Here is a 22,035-nt window from a genome sequence, read left to right as displayed (position 1 = left end):
AGTGTGGTGGCGCGCCATGTTGTTGGAAATAAATTCTTTGAAATTGTCGACCAAGAGCAGCTTGTAGTGCAGGAATTATCTCATTTTGGAGCATTGCTAGGTACGAGTCACCATTTAAATTACCATTGATAAATAATGGGCCCATAATTTTATTTCCTATAATACCTGCCCAAACGTTAAGTTTCTGTGGATGCTGTGTATGACTCAATCTGCCACTTTCACATTCTAACAGTAGTTGTGTTATTGGTAATAATTATTGATTCCTGGCTTCGATTACTACATTGTCAGATGATGGGAGGGGAACATTTTGAACACTTACTTTGATCACAGGTACTTAAAAATTGGTGTTTACTTGTAATACTTAATAATTTACATTGTTCAATTTTTTTTAAATTCAAATAGCTATAACTACTGAATGAATCCACTTTTTGAAGTCCGGTTTGCGGGACCGTACTCTGCTAAGTAAGACCTTTAATTTGATACCAAACTTGACCTATGCTGCTATTTAAGAATTTTGTCTGACTCCTTGTGGACCGTCCCCCAAAGGGATTATCCGGTCGGTAATTGGGCAGATGTGTGCGTTACTATCACCAGTAAGCACGTGTGAACTTTGGTATTTCTTTCTATTATGGTTCAAAAATTAAAAAAGAGGTTCCAGACTTAATTGACACCCTGTATAGTGGCTATTTATAGTGTGTAGCACTGGTTTATGCTGACATTACAAGCGCATCTTTTTTTTATCTGTTCCATTTTTCATAATTTTGTATTAACTATCCTTAGTATTTTTCTGTGTATGTTCCATTATAATTACTACAATATTACAAATAATTTTTTCTGAGAGAGAACAGTTTTGTTTGGACTATATTATTACCTTTTCTTAAATTTATGTCTATCTGTATACCACAATCACATAAAGGCACTAGTGTTTAATACTATACAGAATTGCTATTTGATTGAATGTGTTTGAAGAAGGCTGAACTTACAAAAATCCATAAGCAGAGTCATCACAGTTTCTTTAGTTGAGAGAAGTAATTTTAAATGTTGGATATCAAAGTGTGTTTGGAAATAGAGTAATAAGGTTCAGTAATATTATTCACAATTTATTTCACATCATTAACATAATAATTTTGTTATAAGAAAAGAAAATTGTTTTAAAGAATATTATGTAATTTCTAAATAGATTTCACTCCCTTTAATACAGTTAAATGTTTGATCAAAGAGGTATAAAACAACAAATAAACTGTATATTAATGAACTGAACAAATATTTTTGTAATGAACTTTTCCTCGTCCTTCAACAGCAAGACTCTAAAATATAAGGTAGGAGTACGTCAGACTATATGTTGTCTAACAGGCTTCGGCTTCGCTGGAGTTGAATGCAAAATTTCAAGTCTGTAGCTCATTTCATTCTTAAGATATCCTAAGGATTGACAAACAGACAATCAGAAAGAAAATGAATTTTTACAGCGCTAAGTTAGACAGAAGAGAAATTTTCCAGTGTATTGAATGACAGTCTTCAATACTGAATGACAGTCTTCAATACTGAATGACAGTCTTCAATGGTGCTCAACCAAACCCATTTAGGTACATTTACCGTCATCGAACTCATTTGTGTCTAAGTACAAATGAAGTTTCATGCAATATTAAAAGTCTACAGATGAAATCGTTCTCAAGATATCCTGAGTATTATTAGGTAATGTAAACGCTCAGCCAAGTTCCATAGAAAGATTTTTCCAATTAAAAACAACATTGCCCATTGTTTTTGTTTTTTTTTTCACATAAATACACTAATATAATTTAAAATTTACTAGTGATATTAAATTAAAATCTTTCCATTCAACATTGTGTATGTAAAAGTTTGTTGTGTTTTTATTACATGCAGAAAGCCATTCCCATAGTTCAATTTGGTCTTGATATCCAGCAGAAAACAGACACACAAGCAGATAAACAGACAGACAAAAGAGAAATTATGCCAAAAACCCCTAGTGATAGCAAGATGAACAAAATTTCAAGTTTATAACTCAATTAATTCTCTAGATATCGATGAACCTAGATATTTAATTGATTTCTACCAATAATATTTAGAGTAGGGCATTCATTTTTAAAGGGACTAAAATTGACTTATAATATTTAAACCGTCCCTTCATCTGGTAATATCTGAATGTACTTAAGAACATTTTTTTCTACTTTGAATTATACAATTTAAGATTAATTAAAAGTAAATTCTTTGGAACTATAAAGTTTATTTTCCTCTATTATTGTTCATAACGAGTTCTCACACTGATAAAAATAACAATTAATTGTTAATTTAATATTTGTAGGTTGAAAAAACTTTCAACATGGTCCAGAGAGCCTTGAACCTGGTGGAAGACCAGGCTGTTTCTGTCGCCCAGACAACAAGCAGCATTCCACCCCGCCCGCCTCTTACTGACGCAGAGTTCCGCAGCTTCCTGGACCCTATCGGCCAGGTTGTGCGTGATAAGGAACTCCGGGCTGTCATTTATTATGGGGGAATTGAACCAAGTTTAAGGTAAATTTGTGTAAATAATTTTGATTGCTTAAATTAAATACTTAATAATGAATGGTGCTTCAGAACTAAAGGCAATTTTGGTACGTTTTATGAACTCTTCTTGAGGCAAACTGACTAAAATCATAGTCTGAAAATGCTCTCTCGATAACTCCATAAAATTGATCTTCCAAACAGACGGCACAAGTACACTGATAAACTCAAGTTGCTATCAGGTAGTGATTGGCAAGTACACTGATAAACTCAAGTTGCTATCAGGTAGTGATTGGCAAGTACACTGTTGAACTCAAGTTGCTATCAGGTAGTGATTGGTGCTGGGAGAACCAGATAAGAATGATAAGATTATTGCAGTTTACACTGCCTACTGGTATCTCAAATCTTTGAGAGTGGCCCTCGTATTTAAGAAAATTAGTGATTGGATTTATAAATGTAATTAAATATTTATAGCCGTATACTTTTACACACTTGGCAACTGTTACAGGAAAGTGATATGGAAACACATTTTAAATGTTTACCCAGAAGGAATGTCCGGAAAAGAAAGAATGGATTACACAAAAAGAAAGTCATTTGAGTACCAGAAACTTCGCGATAGCTGGCGTGAAATGCTAAAGAATGGTCAGGTAAGATTCAGTCGAACTTTACTAACCTAATTGTATCAGCCAGTGAAAAACAAAATCCTTTAAACACTCTCACCTATTTAAATATTTCATTGTCAAAACTAATAAATTTACCTCATGAATAATGTTATGTTACTTATTTATAGAATTAAGTTTTTTAGTAAGGCAGTAAATAAACAAAACTCGTGAATGATGTTATGTATTATTTATGCTAAGTGTAGAGGTTGAGGGTTTGTCTACTCAGGGGTGTTGTCCTCTTATATGATTATGTGCAAGATAACTATTAATACTGAATTTAACAGGAAATCCAACTGATTCTTTGTAATAAGGTAATTTATGTTCTTTATTACTGAGTATAAAGGAACTGTGTGTGATATTGCAATAATAAACAAATAATTATAAAATATGGTACAGACTTTCTCGTGTTAGTAAAAGATATTATGTTTCAGCATTTCCATACTAACAATTTGTTCTGACAAATGTAGGTTGATATACTGTGTGTATTTTTGTAGTTTGATTACAATATGAAACCTTTTTTAATATATAAATTTTATATCAATATGGTTTATGCTGTTGTGTTTTTGGATTCAGTTTAAACTATAAAATTAAATGATACTCATGACATTATCTACTGACAATTAAAATCTAAAAAGGTTAAAAATTTGTGTTCTGCTTGCAAATTTTGCAAAAATTTATGTATTCATGGCTAATGCAACATTATGATAAATATTTTCATGATACCCCTTTTTTTACTCAGAGGGTTCCAAAAGCGACACTTCCACTGAAAATAAAAATTTATTTTCCAAATGATTACAATATTTCCTTATAGAATATACATTTTAGGTAATATAAAAAGTGAAACTCAGTGATTTTGGCTCTTAAACTGTATTTTGTAATTAATAATGTTACATTGTAAGGGTACGTGTGAATTGCTGACAGATGGTAGGAGATCTGGCGTATGTAACCAGCATGGTACGCAAGGATGTCCTTCGCACTGACAGACATCATATGTTCTATGCTGGTAGTGACGACAATAAGAACATTGCTGCGCTCTTCAACATCCTTACAACGTACGTCCTTCACATGTGTTAATTATTACAATATTCCTCTGAAGGTCTATTCAACATAATTTTATTATTGAAGTTTTTACCAACTTCAGAGCATTTTTGAGTCTTTTGGAATTGTGTTTGAATTTAAAAAGAAAACAACAAATATTTATTTTGTGCTTTTTAAATTTTATTTGTAGAACCTTTTTTAAATTAAAAATATGTGTGGATAAATTATTTCAGGGCTTTGATACTAACATTACAATATTAGCTCTAAGAATGTATGTAATTTTATTGGGAAACCATTCTATAAAATTAAAAAATAACGGTGGTCCAAAAAAAGAAGAAATAGATAAAAACAACAAGGTAGATAATATATGTTATTTAACTTCTTTCAGACTGAAAAATGAATAGAATTGTCCATTAAAAATTATTTTAATTTTTATCTCTTAATATTGGACCTATACCTAACACTAAATGCATAATTTATTTCTACCCTGGAGTTATTAAAATTTCAAACTTTTATTAGTAAATTATGGTGCATTGTGTCTATTATTAAGTAAACTAGAAACAATACCCGAAGGATATTTTTATATATTATAATACTGGTTATTCATGTAATATTTGAATATAAGGATATTATATCTCTGCTAATATTAAGTAGAGATATTTTCACAAACAAATTTAAAGAATTAAATTTATTGCACCTGTTTATTATGAAATAAAGTATATACACATTTTAATCTATTAGAGAAAAGTAAAAATTCTTATATTTTATATAGTTTAATAGTGTTATTCTGTATTCTAGAATTATAATGTTAATATTTAGCAAAGTCTTGTATGACACTATTCACCTGTAAGGAATACAGATATTTTGCATTTCAATATTAACAATTTATGTCTAGATGTTTTTATAATATCTTTTCTTTTTATGCTATTGTGTTATAAAACAGTATTCCTTTATTTATATTCTTTGTTAAAAGTAAGACCAATGCACTCAAATTATAATTGTATGATATGATTGTAACATACAATTTGCCATTGTAGAGTTTAACAAAATAAAAAACTGAATCACTAATACATGTTTTTGATTTTTGTGGCTTTTATCAACGACAACATTTTTGTAATGTTATAATAACTATTCAGATTAAAAGTCAAACATAAGTTTTTTGTTTAGTATTTCAGAATTGAATTGAATTTGGTACTCATGAAGCATTCTTACAATATAATTTTAAGATTAAAATTAGAAAACAAGTTAGTGTATGTAATTTTTACTTAAGCATAAGTTATTATTGGCATGTCAATCTGACAGGTATGCCCTGAATCACCCAGCAGTCAGTTACTGTCAGGGCATGTCAGACCTGGCGTCTCCGCTGCTGGTGACTATGAACGATGAAGCTCAAGCCTACATTTGCTTTTGTGCCCTGATGCGTCGGTTGGCACCCAACTTCCTCCTTGATGGCATAACGATGACTCAACGGTTTCCAGCATTTGGCAGAAGGGCTTATGTACTACGATAATGCTTTTTATTCTTACCTCAAATCCCATCAGGTGAGACACTTGTAGATTAATGACATTTAATTGTAACTCAGACTATATTTTAACTAATTTTCATAATTATTCACACTTTATACATTCTTTAACTTATCTCATCCACTGTTAATTTGGTTGTGGTATACTTTACGGAATATAGGAGGTAATAAAAGAAATATAAAATTAATGTTTCCTTTTTTATTATAAAAATAATTTGAAACCCTAAAAAAGTAGCCTGATATTACAATAATATATGTATTTAAGTAGAAACCCTAATTCCTGAAGCAGTTTGTAACAACATAGTCAGTTTATTTCTGATTTGCATTAGAATTGTCATGGAAGTGGTTTTATATAACTCAAATAACTAATAGTTTTAATTAAGCAGTAGTTTAGATCTTCTTTTAATGCAGTAATACTAATGCTATTTCACCGAATGTTAGCGTTCAAAATCCATTAAGAGTTAAAAGATATCTTGTTAATAAAAACTTAATTGTTAATAGTGGGATAACAAACAATATAAATATCAAAATACAATTACCATACATTCTTTTAAAATTTTACAGAGCTTCTATTCAAAATTCTGGATAACAAATAATTTGCAATATAATTATGTTGTTGCAAGAATTACTCCTGAATTACTGATAAAGATATGGTAGCAACCTGCCTGTCAACTAGAGGTATGATTTGTAATGAATTGTTCTGACATTGAATAACTGTAGGAACTGTAATAGTTAAAAACACCAATATTCATTTTCAAACATATTCATTAATTGGTTCATCATCAGATGATCTTCTTATCACAACACAAGATAAATTCAGTGTTCTTAAATCTTCCCTTTTTGCATACAATAATTATAGTGTAATGTCAATTAAAATTAAAAATGTTTAACAAAAATTGTTTGGTTTAACTAACCAAATAAAAATATTGTGTAGAGTTTCTCAGTCATTTCTTTTCAAATTTTAAATGTAGATTCTTTCACAGGCTGACGATTTGTTATTTTGCTACCGCTGGCTGCTGCTTGAAATGAAACGAGAATTTGCGTTTGATGATGCTCTGAGAATGCTGGAAGTGATGTGGAGCTCACTGCCCCCCTCCCCTCCAGAAAGGGAGATTATGCTGTACGAGCAGGAGTTCTGTGGGACGCCCCCGCCCCCCAGTCCTCGCCCTCGAGAGAACGCGTACACCAAGATCTGTGCCCTGCGCCGTCAGACATCCGGAGCCTCTCTTAGTCTAGACGAGGGGATCAGTTTGAGAACTAAACACATCAAACAGTCCAAACCGAGACCATTTAACAGCCTTGACGAGGCTGCTTTGGAAAAAGATAAGGACTCTGAAAAACCAGCTGGACGGGTCGTAAAAAATTTAAATGAATTCCTAAATTTTGACAAGAGTGGAACTTTAAAAGAAGTGAGACATGTTAAAAAGCTAAATATCGACGTAGGGAAAAAGCGTGAAAGTGAAGACGATGGTAGTTCTCCAGATGATTCCACGGAATATTTTCCGATGACGACTTCCATGACGAGAGAATTGAGATTGGAACTGGAAAGCTTAGACAGGCACGTGTTCGGGGGAGAGAGGTTAAAAATGGAACTGGCACCAGGGGGGGATGAGGTGTTTGTGTGGGAGAACCCTCTGAGAACGTCGACCACACCCGACGAACAGACAGATCTAGAAATGGATCTGACTGTTGGGGAAATCATCGAGACCGACGGTGGGTCCGTGAAGTCAGTGACTCCGATCAGGCTGCTGAAGAAGCATGGAAGTAGTGAAGCTACTAGTTCACCGAGAACTGAGAGTCCGGTAGACAACAGCAGCCAGTCCAGTGAAGTGAACTCGAGTTTGCTGGCCAGAAGGAAAGGCACATTAGAGGAGATTAATACCAGTGTGAATGGGAACATATCCGGCTTGCCTCGGCCCTGTGATGATATGACAGACATAAGTAACACCATCAAACCCAAAGGGGGAAATCTACCACCCCCAGAAGAGTTCGGTGGCGGAAATCCTTTCCTGATGTTTTTATGTATCACGGTTCTGAGACAGCACCGAGACCTAATCATGCGAACAGGAATGGACTATAACGAAATGGCCATGCACTTTGACAAGATGGTTAGAAAACACGATGTTAACAAAGTTCTGAATATGGCTAGGCAAATGTACGCTACTTATTTGAAAATGCATAGTGAAAGTCATTCTCATTTGAATGTATGAAAAGTTGGACATATCTATTTTGCTTATTTTGTTTGAAACACCATGTAAGACTGCCTAGACTACTGTCTATCCCAAAGAGTAAGAATCTAGAATTCATTCCATTATTTTGTAGCCCTTATCATAGATCCACTATGAATTAGGTGTAAATAAAACTAGTGCACACTTGTTGAATCGTTGTACAGAGTTTTTTATTGATCATTCATTATTATATGCTGACAATAACATATAATTTCTGATTATTAACAGTATTTTTTGCTATGATTTTTTTTACATTTAATCAACTTTGAATACTGGTCTACATGTAGATTTAGTTTAGAAAGTAAATATATTATTTATTTGCTTGTAGAAGTATTTTGATACCGTGTATTTATTTATATTTGTTTTTGTTGTAAAGTTTATGAGACCATTCCAAGTAAAATATAACATGCAACTGAAATTTAATTTTTATGCAAAATGTGATATATTTGATTCAATTATCCTAAATTCTTGAATTATGTTTTGTCATGTAGTTTAAAACAATTAGTTATTGGTTCATTTGAAGAAAATTCATGTTGTGACATAAATGCTCTATATCTTATACTGCAATTAATTATCAGACCATTATTCTTATTGCCAAGGCACCCTTTTTAATATCTATTCTAGAATACTTTTATTTGTATACCTATACAGAAATAAAAGATAACTGGTTTCAGTTGAATGAATCAAATGGTATGCAATCATCGTTTTCAAGCCATATTTTTATTGTTTGTACAATCTCTGGAAAAATTAAAGTATCACTTAAATATAATAATGGTATTCACATCTAAGTTACATATGTTTATAACAATAATTTTAACAATTGAGTATAATTAAAATTGGGAAATATACATGGGCCGTTTTTTTTCCGAACTCATGTCATGACGGCCAGACAAGTGACAGGTCAGTGGTGAGCGTAGTAGTTGATTGCACTGCTACAACATTTGTACCTGCCGAGTTTAAGTAGAGCGTTTGCTCTGAGCTGCAGTTACGAAAACATGGCCGCTTCTATTGACTCTCCTGCCAAATGTAAATTGAGGAGTGTTTTTCATTTCCTGCAAGCAGAAAGAAATAGTTGAGCAGAAATCCATCAGAGAATGTGCCTTGTTTACAGAAAAAACATCATAATTGATGGTTTCAAAAGTTTAAAGATGGCCGAATGTCAAATTCAAGGAATCTCAAAGCTGAAGTCTTTCCGTGATCTTTGTGGGTGTCTGTCAACATCTTTGGCACCCAGCGAGCACAAATGTTTTTGTAGTCTTAATTATCTGTAACAACAGAGTAAAGAGAAGATCTTGACAGTTCTGGAATTTCCAAAGACAAAGCTCTTATTGTGAATCTACGGTCTTCCCTAAGCACTTTGTCAATTTGTTCAACAAAGTTCTCCGTAGCGACAGACTTGTGTCCTTACCTCCTACATCTTGCACGTTAGTTCGGCAATCTTAAAACTTTTTACAGGCTTCACGTACAACACCATCACTTATAATGTTTTCTCCGTAACCACGGCACATTCTCCGTTTGATGTCTGCTGCACTATTCCCTTCTGCTTGTGGGAAACGAATAATACATCTCAATTCACATTTGTTGGGAAAATCAATAGAGATGGCCATGTTATGCGGTTACAGTTCAACGCAAACGAGCTTATTGAATTGAGCAGTGAGAATGTTGTAGTGGAGAGACGCGCAATCGACCTACTGTGGACCTGCCACGTCATGGGATAAGATCAGAGGTTGAAAAAAATGTCTCATAAAAGTAAATAAAAGAAAATACTTTTAATATAAATTATTATTGCAAACAATTAATTGATAAACTTTCAAGATGTAGAAAATGTGTTAAATTTTCTGTGAGTAATATTAAAGTAAAAATGTTTTTAACAGGAATTTTTATTTTAATTTATTTTATGTATATAATATTGATCAATATTTAAATCAAGTTATACCGTTTACATAAGTATAAAATTCAGATTTACTTGAAGATATCTCTGCTACTAAAGCTGCAATTTAAAAAATCACTAAAATATAGTAAAAAAGTAAGTATTATGTTTTCAAAGCAAAAATTATTTTTGTTAAACTGAAAAATTGCTATTGAAATAAATATTTTTTGTAAAAATATGTAACAAGTTCTGTCTAGATTGTTTTTGTTTTTACAGTTCTTAATAATGCCACTAAAAAAAAAATTCGGCCTAAAAGTGTGTTACACACATTTTGTGTGCTACACCTGTGTACTATGCGCTAACTCTACAAATTGCACATTTCTGCATCAGTCCATAGTAACAATATCCTTACAACAAATTAAATATAATAAAACACTACAACGTAACTTACTTTATGCATTTTCTATCAGTAACATTGGTGCTGTGTACAGTAGCATTAGCAACAACTCTTGGAAAGTAACAAAACTTCTACCACTTTCAAGTCATATTTTGTTGGTACATATTATGAGTTTTATCTGTGCTCTACAACTCTGCATACAGTCAAATTAACTTTTATGTAATGATGTTGTTTATTTAATGGAAGTGAATTAAGTGTACAATTAAGCAACTACAAGTAATGGACTCAAGGAATAAAGAAAATTAGATCATAAATAACAATTCAACACAAATATAGGACTGTCCTCAACACTTAACAATGAGCGAGCTTTTACTCTCAACCTAATCCTCGATTTGTATGGAGTCCTTTAATGATAAGGAAGTGGAAGAAATTTTCATACTTGGCTTCGTGAGACGGAGGGACTTTTTTATGTAGGATTCATAGTGATTTTTTTACTTTATTCGTTAAAAGTACATGATTGGCGTCAGGTACAAAGTTAAAAATATACATGTATAAATTATAATTATAAGTAATTTGCATGTATAAGTTTTATATAAGTTATGAAATTTACATAAGAATACAGTACATGCGATACAATTAAATTAAATAACAATTGCGTGGAAATAAAAAATAACAAGACAAAAACAAATAACAAGAAAGTCAATGTTACAGTTGGCTTTTATGAAACAAATGCATTACATGAGTATATTGGCTTCATTACCAGTTACTCTTTTAATTTATTCCTAAAAATATTAAAATTACATTATTTTTTATAGAATTTGGAAGACAGTTATAAGATGTTATTCCTGCATATGATAGGTCTCTTAGCATACAGCTTTAACCTATGAGAGGGTAAGGCAAGATCATTTCGACTACGAGTATTGTATTGATGATATGTACCAAGAGTGGGTAGATCAATGCTGTTTCTTTTGACATAAAGCAAAGTGTCATAAATATATTGGCAGAAAACTGTCATAATTCCCAATTCGGAGAAGTGATGTTTTATAAAATCTCGCCAATTTAATTTTGATTGTAAGGATAAAAAATCCTTGATTTCTTAATTTAGTATGCAGTGTGAAGATGAACATTTGATAGCTAAAGCAATGCCAGTTGCTGCACTTAGGAACACCATTGCACTCGTTTGAAATTCACAGTATTCTTTATAACCTTGTTAAGTGAAGCACACGCACAACAAAGTGTATATCACCGCCGTACACTAACTCATATCTGAGCACAATCCAGAAACTTACACTGTAATAACTACTAAGAGAAAACATTGTTTGGTTTTTATATGTTTATAATTTTATAGATTAATTAATTATTACTGTATCGTAAAATTCTTTGAAAAGCGTAAGACTATTGTAGGATAAGTTACATACATTGTGTTAAGTTTGGTAACTCCCAAGTTGAATTATTATATTACTATACAGTGATTTGTTGTACAATGTACTTCAACAGTTTTATTCAATATGTTATGTATGGATGCGGTTGACTCTTTTTGCTGCATTAAATAGAAATTATTTTAAGATTGTAAAAAGCATTGGTTCAATGAATTAGTTTTCTCTAAATTCATTTCAGTTTGGGAAATTGATTGAGACTTAAAAGCCTGTTTTCCTAGTCATAAGTGATTGTTTCACTTTAAAAGTATATTTCTTAGTCCCTTGTTAACGTCTCTGGTTTGATTATATATTTTCCATACAAAACACATTGAGAGCTTTTGTTAATTTTTTATGTTTGTTATAAATATTAGGTTTACATAGTAAATACGCTATTACAAACTTATCTTATAAATTTTCTGATTCAGCTATAGCTACTTCAGACTTGGTGCATTGTTGTTATTTTTAATTTGGTGCAACTATGGCTGTTCATAAGAGGTCTATCCAGAAAGTAGATTACGTTTTGATATAAACAAAAAACAAAGTACAAGAAAAAAATTGTATTATGTACATTTGAAAGTGAGACTAAAATACTAATTTTCAACTTAGTCACCTTACAAATTTAGGTACTTATCATAGGGGTGAACTAGTTTTGAAATTCCAGTGTTATATAAAATTCTGCTGCCTAAGGCTTCAACCAGGTAGTCACGCCCTCCCGCAGTTCTACGTTGTTATCAAAGCACTGCGTTGTAAGCTAGGTCTTCATTGCTGGAAACAGACTGTACTCCACTGTGTGCAAGGTCCGGACTGTAAGGCGGATGTGGAAACACCTCCCACTTAAAAGCACCCAGGACATCTCAAGTCCGATTTGCTGTGTGTGGTTGGTATCTTGCACAAAATTGATGGTAACCTAACTTCTGTGTAACAATTTCATGTAACAAACTCCTTGAAATTTTAGGAAATCTAAGTGAGCGTTCTGTTATTGTGAATCGCCGGTCTTCTTTAATCTTCTCATTGACCTTAGAGACAATTTCATTGGTTACAATGCTTGGCCGTCCACTTTGTTTGTTATGCCATTTTAAAACTTAACCAATTGTACCATTGACGCACTTCACCTTCAGTAATCACATCGTTTCCATAAACTTCACAGAGATGGTGATAAATCTCAATTGGTTTATTGTGCTTAGCCAACAAAAACCGTATTACTGACCGCACTTCACAACTCATGTGATTTTCAATTGTATTCCAAATTTTAAACTGCTATTGTAAAACATCAAGGAGTGACAGTAACCTCTCCCTAGCACGGCTGGATAGCCACTGAATGGAGGAACGTGCTAATATCAAAATGGCCGCAAAATAATTAGTCCCTAGCGACTACAGAGTGAAACGTAATAAACTTTCTGGATAGCCTTTGTATTTACATATATTCTCTTGTTGGCATAATTTTTTTTCAATTCAAGATCATCATCAAATCAAATTGTTACATTCAATTGGATGGGACAATTTTAAAATTTAATGCAACTAATAAAGATACACAATTTTTTATATAAATTTGTATTTTGTGTAAGGCCTTTTTAAATAAAAGATTTCATCTTCCAGTGGCTCACGAATTGTGAAGTAGTACTTTGGAAAACTGGGTACTTTTATTTGGTCATATTCAAATTTGACCTACATATTTAATGAGTACGCTCACAACCAGTGCGTATATGATGAAATTCTTTCTTGATAAAATTGTTAACAGGCTGCTGCTATTTACAGCTTGAAAACAGATGTTCCAAACTTAGCAGCAAAATGCAAACATCATCCAGAAAGTAACTTACGTTTTTTGCCATGGCAGGAGCTTTGTCATTTTGATGTCTATGCCTTCCGTGACACTGCGGTTATTCTTGCTTCTCTGCATGGTTTAGGTACTATTGAAATGTAAAATTTGCACTGTCATCCAAAATCTCACTAGTTACGAAGTACAGTCTGTAGTTTCATTTTGTCGGAAACAAACCTATAGAAATCTGCTAACAACACAGATAGGGCCCTCTCTTCCACTTAACCTTGATGAATGAGCTAGTGACAAAATTGAACTAGAATATGTGGAACAAACCCAAAAGTTCATGATCAACCTACTGATTTATTTGGTGATAAAAATGGGTATCACAAATTTTGTGCCAGATGTGAACCAAAACTCTGGCTGAAGTTGCAGGCTGCAAATATTTATGACAATGGGATTGAAAATCTAACTCAACTTTATAATTACCTCTTTGTCTTAGAACTACATAGAAAATTTATTTGTTTAAAGTTTTGTTATTTACAATGGATGGTTTGAAAGAATAATAGCATTTTAGACATTTTTCATTGTTATATTAGTATGTAAAAATTTTATAAAACTAAGTTTCGAGGATTGAAATCCACCATCGTATTCAGGTGAAGAAACCTTAATACACATAACATGTACTTTACCCAAAGTGTCCTGACCTCACCTGAAAGTGGACTTAACAATTGGTCTGCTAATTACATGTATGAAGCCTCAATAAGTTTGCATTTGAAAATATTCTCCTCGCTGTGTATTATGTTGGCCTCATCCCATTTCATGTGATTATTTTCAAACAAGCAATTTTACTTTGCTATTTTTTTTGTATTTTCTTTGTATTCTTTAATTCTCACATTTAGTGGTATTTTTGTCCAGCTTATTAAGTCTCTACTACAAGACCATGTTATACTGTAACACAGTAATGTAGTGTGTTTTATGACTCCTGTGTGCCATCTTACACACGAGGAAGAGAGTAGATCTCAATCCTCGAAATGTAGTGTTGTACATTTTGTAACATATAACAATGTCAACTGTCCGAAATCCTGTTATGTTTTCAAAGAAAAGTTGCTTATGAGTATGCTTCTAAATTTATAGAATAAAAATTGTGACTCATGCGGTATTTTTAGAACTAAAATGAAATTTACCTTCTGGATGGTCCTTCCATGTATTTATGTGTGTTGCTAAGAGTAAATGACCTTGAGTTTTCTCCATAAGAACAGTTTTAAACATCATGCACTTTTACATCCATATTTTTGATCGTAGTATTACGGGAGTTGTCTCATCTTAAATATATACTTAATACGCACCATAATGCTTTTAGTTTATTTGTAAGGTCTATACATTTTAATACTTAAACGGTGAAATATAAAAAAGGGTTAGGCTTTTCTCTAAATAATCTACAAAATATTGAAAAAAAAACTAGAATGTGACACCCCTCATAATGCTATGACAAAAATAAGGTCATAAAAGTGCAGAAGGTTTAATTCATTACTTATCACATCACTAATAGTAGTCATAGTAGCCGGGATGATGTATCCAAATGAATACATGTTGTGTAAAGGGTTAACATTGTCCTATGTGGTTAAAACCAAGATGGCCTCTAGTACATCCAGCTCTTAATTTTAAATGTTGTTAGTTACCTAAGGAAATGATAGTATTGTTTTGGGATTTTGTAATGTTAGTCATTTTAAATAATGCAATTAAGTTTAATATTAACATTTGTCTCTTGTTCATTCCATCAGCTCTTTTACCAATCTTTTAGAGTTATTAAAAAGTTATCAATTAAAAAACTGTGCATCAAATTAATACAGATGAAACGTGTATCATTGTAACTTCTATTTATTATTTTGTGGTAGTATCGCTAGATTTTTCCTTAAAAGTTGTGAAACGAATAATGTCAATTAAAATCTTACATATATTACATACTTTTCAAACTTTGTAATTATTTATCTGGCCATCGGAGATCATATTTCACAACTCACAATAACCAGGAATTTATATATTTATTTAATACATATATATTTATCTATAAACTGGCATTTTGGCATAAAATGTAGGTTTGGATGTACTTATCTTTTTAACATTTAAATTTATACTTGTTATCATAATAGAATTCTTAGAAATCGCCTTACTAGAAGTTAAAAAGAAAATTTTTGTGCATGAAAGATTGTAAAAGAATATGAACAGCATTAAAACAATATATTCTTATTAGTTCATTATGACAGCATAACAGGATTGATTGTTTTGGAAATTTTCCATTGATTTCCATAATATTCTACATTATGTACTTGATGGAACTGGTAAGGTTTTAGAATTGAAGAAATTTTGTGAAAAATGTCATCAATGCCATAATTTTGCCATAGAATCGTTTGCCAATTATCTATGATATACGTATTTAAATTTTTTCAAATGGTCCATCATCAAAATTGTGAACTTAAAATAAAGAATAATCAAACATGTTACATTACTTAATTTTGGGTAAATAAAGAAAATAAATACTTTTTTTTATTTATTGAATTAGTTTTTGAGGTCACATGTTACAATGTTGAGTTATGTTACAATGTGCATGAAAGTGCTTTAGTATTTTTGTTTTTTTAACAACTCATCAAGTAAACTAGTTTTGACTGATGGAATTGTGTAATTTACTCCATAAATGTTATCTTTATAGACTTTAGTGATTATTGTTTTTTTTAGTTTCTATTTGAACCAAAGCAAATCATGTTTTTCATGAACTAAATAAGTTGATTTTACTGTATTATTTTAAGAAGTGTATAACATTTCTCACATTGAATGAAGGTTGTTATAATAGTACTTAATGTTTAAAAGATATATATCGCTTTAGGGCACATAGAAAGTTATATGTAGATAAGATGTAACTATTAATATTACATGTAACATTGGATAAAATCTGTATAAAACTAAAGTGTAATATTGTGCTGTTATAGTCATAGAGAAACCCTATTTTTTAATTGCTCAAAGCATGCAATAATTTTGCAAGGACGCATTGTATATCAAGTATGGACGATACTAGGACTCGGTTGCTTTAGGCTTAGCTTTGTACTATTATTAATAAAATAAGGTTTTATTTTTAGAAACATTATGATTAGGTTAATGATGGTTTGCCTTTATTGTTTATTCACCTAGTAACTTTATTTATTTTGCGTTTGTTGTTAATTTGCTTAGTAATATTATTTATTAAATTTGTATATTTTTCAAAGACCAATGAAGAAAATACAATGCGATGAGCTTGCTGATATCATATTGATGACTTACCATTCATTGTTTTGTAAACAATGTGCTTTCTAAAGTAATGGTTACATTTCAATGGTAATAATTTGTTCCTATTAATCTTTATTGTATGAATATTGATTACCATAGTCGACCCTAACAAAGGCAGTTGTAGTACTCCCACTTTACTGGCAGTTTTTGTGCTTTGTGCAGAATTACTTTCAAAGATCCATGAAAATACTGTATGGTCTAGTATATGATGTTGTTTAAAGTAGGCTATATATTTTAATCAGTAATACGTTACTGATCATATAAAGACGTTGTTCAACGGTTTATTTTTTTCACTTCAACTAGAAAGTTGGTCTTTTGTAAGAAATCTAAAAAAATCAATGTTTTGTGATAACAAAGTTAAAGTGCCCTAATTTCTTAATGTCCATTGTCCATGGTGATTCCGATAAAAGTGCAGATTTTTTCAGAGTTAATAGGGAATGTAAATACAGAAATGTTTTGCCCAATACACATGGTGTCGCAAATGTTCTGTTTCTGAGAAAATTGAGAATTTGTGAAACGCCTACATGCAGTGTTCCCTTTGAGATGCAGCCAGAAAAATGAAAATGTTCACTCTTTCTAAAACTAAGATATCAACCAACCGCTGGTATTAAATAAATTTTAAAATAGTTCAAAAGAAACATAATAAACATGATTATGGTCATGTTCAAATATGATTTGAATTGTGACATAATTACTATCTATTATTTTATCATATCTAATTATAAAGTATGGCTGAGTAAAATACATATGATATGTTTTCAGGATAACTAAAAATAAATTAGGAGTTTTCAAAATAAAATTCTCTAAAATGAACCATATTTGGTTCAAATTGAAAAATTTTCTCAGGAATGACTTCTAGACACCCTGTTTAGCAAAGGAGTAGTACATACTCGTATGATCTCCTTAATATTACTTGTGCTCTCAAAATAAATCCTTTAAATTCGCTCTTGTTGCTAGTGTAAATTTAATCATAATCACTTTCAAAAATGTTTTGGTTTCACAATTAACTAGACCATTAAATAAACAGTGATACATAAACAGTATTTATCAGAAATCTTTTATTTAAGTTGTTTTGAGAATAAGCTCCTCCCCTCCTCCTTGAATACATTTTAAGAACACTATTCTGTATTGTCAATAGCAGATTTTAGAAATGGAAGATGTTGAAACTCAAGTGCAACTTATTCATCTTAATCATTTAGTATTTTTCTTTCTAGTTTTACTTTGTTTTGATGTGATAATAGCTGTACTGTGGGTCATTGTCTTTGTTTTAAATATAAATTAAGGTGGCACCTGTTTCGTAATTTATTTAAGATCGATTTTATTTATGTAAATAAATCGATAAAGAATAAAGTTTTTTTATCACTCAGTTACCACTGGAAGTCATTTTGTTACCCATCAATACAAACCTGTATTTGCGTATCTTTAATAATATATGAATTCAGAGATATGAAAATATGCTGCAGCTTCACTTGATGTTGGCTCACATTAAGTTTATTTACCAACTATATTGTAAAAGCTACAAAACCGATGCCAAAATGTTTTTTTTTTGTTCAAAAATATTGTTAATTTTAACATAACCAAAGTTGTAAGTTTGTAAAAAATTACATAATTAATTATTGATTTTAGCGTAACCAAAATATTTGTGAAGGCTCAGAGAAAAATTGGAAAATATTGAATCTATAAATAAAAATGAATAGCAAAATGTGTTGCTAAACGCTCTTCAGAATAGATGGACTAATTTGGTTAATTCTTTTTGTAAAATATTCATTGAAATTAGAAGAAGGTTTACATGTAGAAAAATATTAGAAAAGTAACCTGGAATACTTTAGAATTCAGAAAAAATTGCAGTATTTATGTTTCATAGTCCAAATTTAACTGACTACAAGTAAACAGCAGTTGACACTTTCAGCTAAAGTTCGAGAAATTGTCTAAAACATTATTACATTTAAATTTTATAAAATACTAGCTGTTACCCGCGGCTTCACATGTAATCTTTAGAACCGAAGTCCTTATATTACTTAGTAAAAGCAATTAATTATGGTGTAATATGATAGGAGTCCTATTAGGCATACATCAGGTAGATATTAATAAAGTTCATGTTAAATAGTATCAGAGTTTAACTTAATTATTATATCACCTTTGGCACATGTAGGAGCATTTCTGGTTCTAATTAATTATGTGCATAACGTTACAGCTGAATCTGCCTTGTCATACCGATCAAGAAAACACAAATCTCGGATCACACAGGTCTCGGAAACTTACTTCGGTCAAAAAGTGTATTAGCGTAAAGCTTGCCATATTGCCTCCATCAAAATACTATATACGTTCGATTATCTAGTTCTCGGAAATCTATTGTGGTCAAAATCATGTTGACATAGATGAGTTTGCCTTGTCCTGATGAAGAACATACACACATAAGTAGGACTGAAAAGCCCATTTCGACCTAGGGGAAAGTCCTACCTACTTCCTATGTACTTTCGGTATAAGGGGGTTTCTTATTAAGGTTATGCAACGTTCTAAAATAATAGTTATTAAAGTTTTGCGTTATACCAGTCTTGCTTTTTGGACTGTAGCCAGGGAAACAATGAATAGTTGAAGCATTAGATTATGTAAATCCATCACTGGCGCAATCTGGATTAAATTTTATATATTAACTTCATATTTACTATCTGCATTACTCTACTGATCAATCACTGTTTACTTAATATTTCATCAAAATTTAAATGTAAACAGATGTTTCAGCCAATTTGTCGACTTAAAACTGAAGGTTTGAACAGCTGTTTAGTGCCAGTTTAATTTGGATTATAACATTTAAAAACTACATTTTTTCTGAATTTCAAAATATTTAAGGTAACTTTTCTTATATTTTGCTTCATAAAAACCTTCCATGGATTTCAATGAACATTTTACTAAAGGAATTAACCGAAGTGGTCCAGTCGTTCTAAAGATTTGTGCTTAGCAACACATTTTGTGATTAATTTTTATTTATAAGAAGATTGAGTATGCAGTGCTTTATCAGCAGTGTAATGCAGATAGCAAATAAACAGATAATATCTAAATTTTACTATAAATTGCGCTACTATTAAAAACATCTAATGCATTGGAAATACTATTTAAATATTATTATAAAAACCAATCTTAATAAACAAAGCTGTGAAATTAGTCACATAAGGTACTTCACATTGGTGGGCTTCCTTGACACTGTGATATGGAATTTAACAGTGGCTTGCGGAAAAACAGAGAAATGAACACTAAACATGCCTCAACAATCCGTTCTTTCCCAGACTACAATCCGAAAAAACTACAAGACTGCTATAAAGCAAAAACCTTATTAACGATTATTTTGAATGTTGCATGAAGTAGGTAGGATTTCTCCCTAGGACATAATAGGCTTCTCAATCCTACATATACATATATATATATATATATATATATATATATATATACTACATTAAATTGTATAAATGGCAAAACCTTATTAACGATTTCAATAAACATTGAATCGCAAAAAGTACTTGCTCCGCTGGAGTCGAACCCGGATCTCTCACTTGCCGGGTGAATGTGCTACCATTACACCACAGAGCGCTTACTTTTTCCGATTCAATTATTTTGTATTTGGCCGTATCTGTCACATATGTGTTTAAATAAGCAAACTAACATATGATCGGAAGACCAAATACCTGTCAAATGACTTTTATTTACGTTAAATTGTATAAATGGCAATAGCCTTATTTAATTTCAATAAACATTGAATCGCAAAAAGTACTTGCTCCGCCGGGAGTCGAACCCGGATCTTTCACTTGCCGGGTGAATGTGCTACCATTATTTGGTCTTCCGATCATATGTTAGTTTGCTTATTTAAACACGTATGTGACAGATACGGCCAAATACAAAATAATTGAATCGGAAAAAGTAAGCGCTCTGTGGTGTAATGGTAGCACATTCACCCGGCAAGTGAGAGATCCGGGTTCGACTCCCGGCGGAGCAAGTACTTTTTGCGATTCAATGTTTATTGAAATTAAGTAAGGCTATTGCCATTTATACAATTTAACGTAAATAAAAGTCATTTGACAGGTGTTTTACTTTTTCCGATCATATGTTAGTTTGCTTATTTAAACACGTATGTGACAGATACGGCCAAATACAAAATAATTGAATCGGAAAAAGTAAGCGCTCTGTGGTGTAATGGTAGCACATTCACCCGGCAAGTGAGAGATCCGGGTTCGACTCCCGGCGGAGCAAGTACTTTTTGCGATTCTATATATATATATATATATATACACATAGATTCAAGATTACATCAGCTGGAAATAGACTCTTTTTGACTGAAGTAGATTTCTGAGAGTTACACAAGTATTGCGTGTTTTTTTATCCGGGCAATAAGGCAAACTAAACTGTGGCATTGTAAGTGAATGTTATTGGCTGAAAGTAGGCTTCTCAGTCTCCTGCGATGTGTATATGTTTTCTTGATTAGGGTAACAAGGCAAACTCAGCTGTGACGGATACAAGATTTTTCCGGACATTTGCCATCGTTCAGTGAGACAAAAAAATCAGTAACACTACGTTTCGAGATTTGCAATCTGATCTCTTCTTCAGATAAATAACTAACCTAATACATAATTTCAAAGAAAAGATTAGATTGCAGATCTCAAAACGTAGTGTTACTGATTTTTTGTTTCACTAAACAATGGCAAATGTCCGTAAAAATCCTGTTTCTTTCACAATCCTTCCATTGTCAAAAGTAAACTTCAAACAAAGAATCAGTTGTGACGTTAGAAATTAAATATGTCTTTATTAATAAATATAATTAATAAAACCTCAATTACACCTTTTGGTCTTTAGAAATATAATTAATTTGAACCAGAAATGCTCCTACACATGCACATATGTCAGCTTAAACTCTGTTGACCATGAACACTTAAATATCTAACTAATGAATGCCTACATATGATTGAAAAAAGTTATAGCACTCGTATCATTATAAGAGCTTTTACTAAGTAGGATAAGGATTTCTATTTTGAAACTTGCGTGTGAAGCCACAGGTAATAGCTAGTACTGATTACATATACTCCAGTGGATTTATACCTAGCTTCTTTATAATGTTATAATTAGCTTCTTCAGAGTCTCGTTACACCTGTTTTTGTTTATGGAGCCACCAAAGATATTGTTCTTTTCTTCCAAATCTCTTGACGTTTTTACTATGAAGTTAAAAATAGAGGTTATTAGAAACTTTGCTTCTTTATTTTGAAATATTTATGTCTAAAATACATTAGAGGGTACGCCATTCGACCGGAAAGTTTTTAATCTAAAAAACAAATTTTCTG

At 31.6% G+C, this 22,035-nt stretch overlaps 1 protein-coding gene across 1 annotated transcript in view; it reads left to right on the top strand.

The window, feature by feature from the left end:
- LOC124364792 (TBC1 domain family member 25) overlaps positions 1-18,081 on the top strand; it is a 36,712-nt gene extending 18,631 nt beyond the window's left edge. The window contains 6 exon segments of the mRNA XM_046820544.1: positions 2,321-2,529; positions 3,008-3,146; positions 4,083-4,213; positions 5,502-5,670; positions 5,672-5,740; positions 6,705-18,081. Coding sequence (XP_046676500.1) covers positions 2,321-2,529; positions 3,008-3,146; positions 4,083-4,213; positions 5,502-5,670; positions 5,672-5,740; positions 6,705-7,931 — 1,944 coding nt within the window. The 3' untranslated portion in view covers positions 7,932-18,081.
- Positions 18,082-22,035: the final 3,954 nt, after the last annotated feature.

Source organism: Homalodisca vitripennis, chromosome 6 (assembly GCF_021130785.1).
Source record: "Homalodisca vitripennis isolate AUS2020 chromosome 6, UT_GWSS_2.1, whole genome shotgun sequence".
Taxonomy (NCBI): domain Eukaryota; kingdom Metazoa; phylum Arthropoda; class Insecta; order Hemiptera; family Cicadellidae; genus Homalodisca; species Homalodisca vitripennis.
This window is presented reverse-complemented; position numbering and strand designations above follow the sequence as displayed.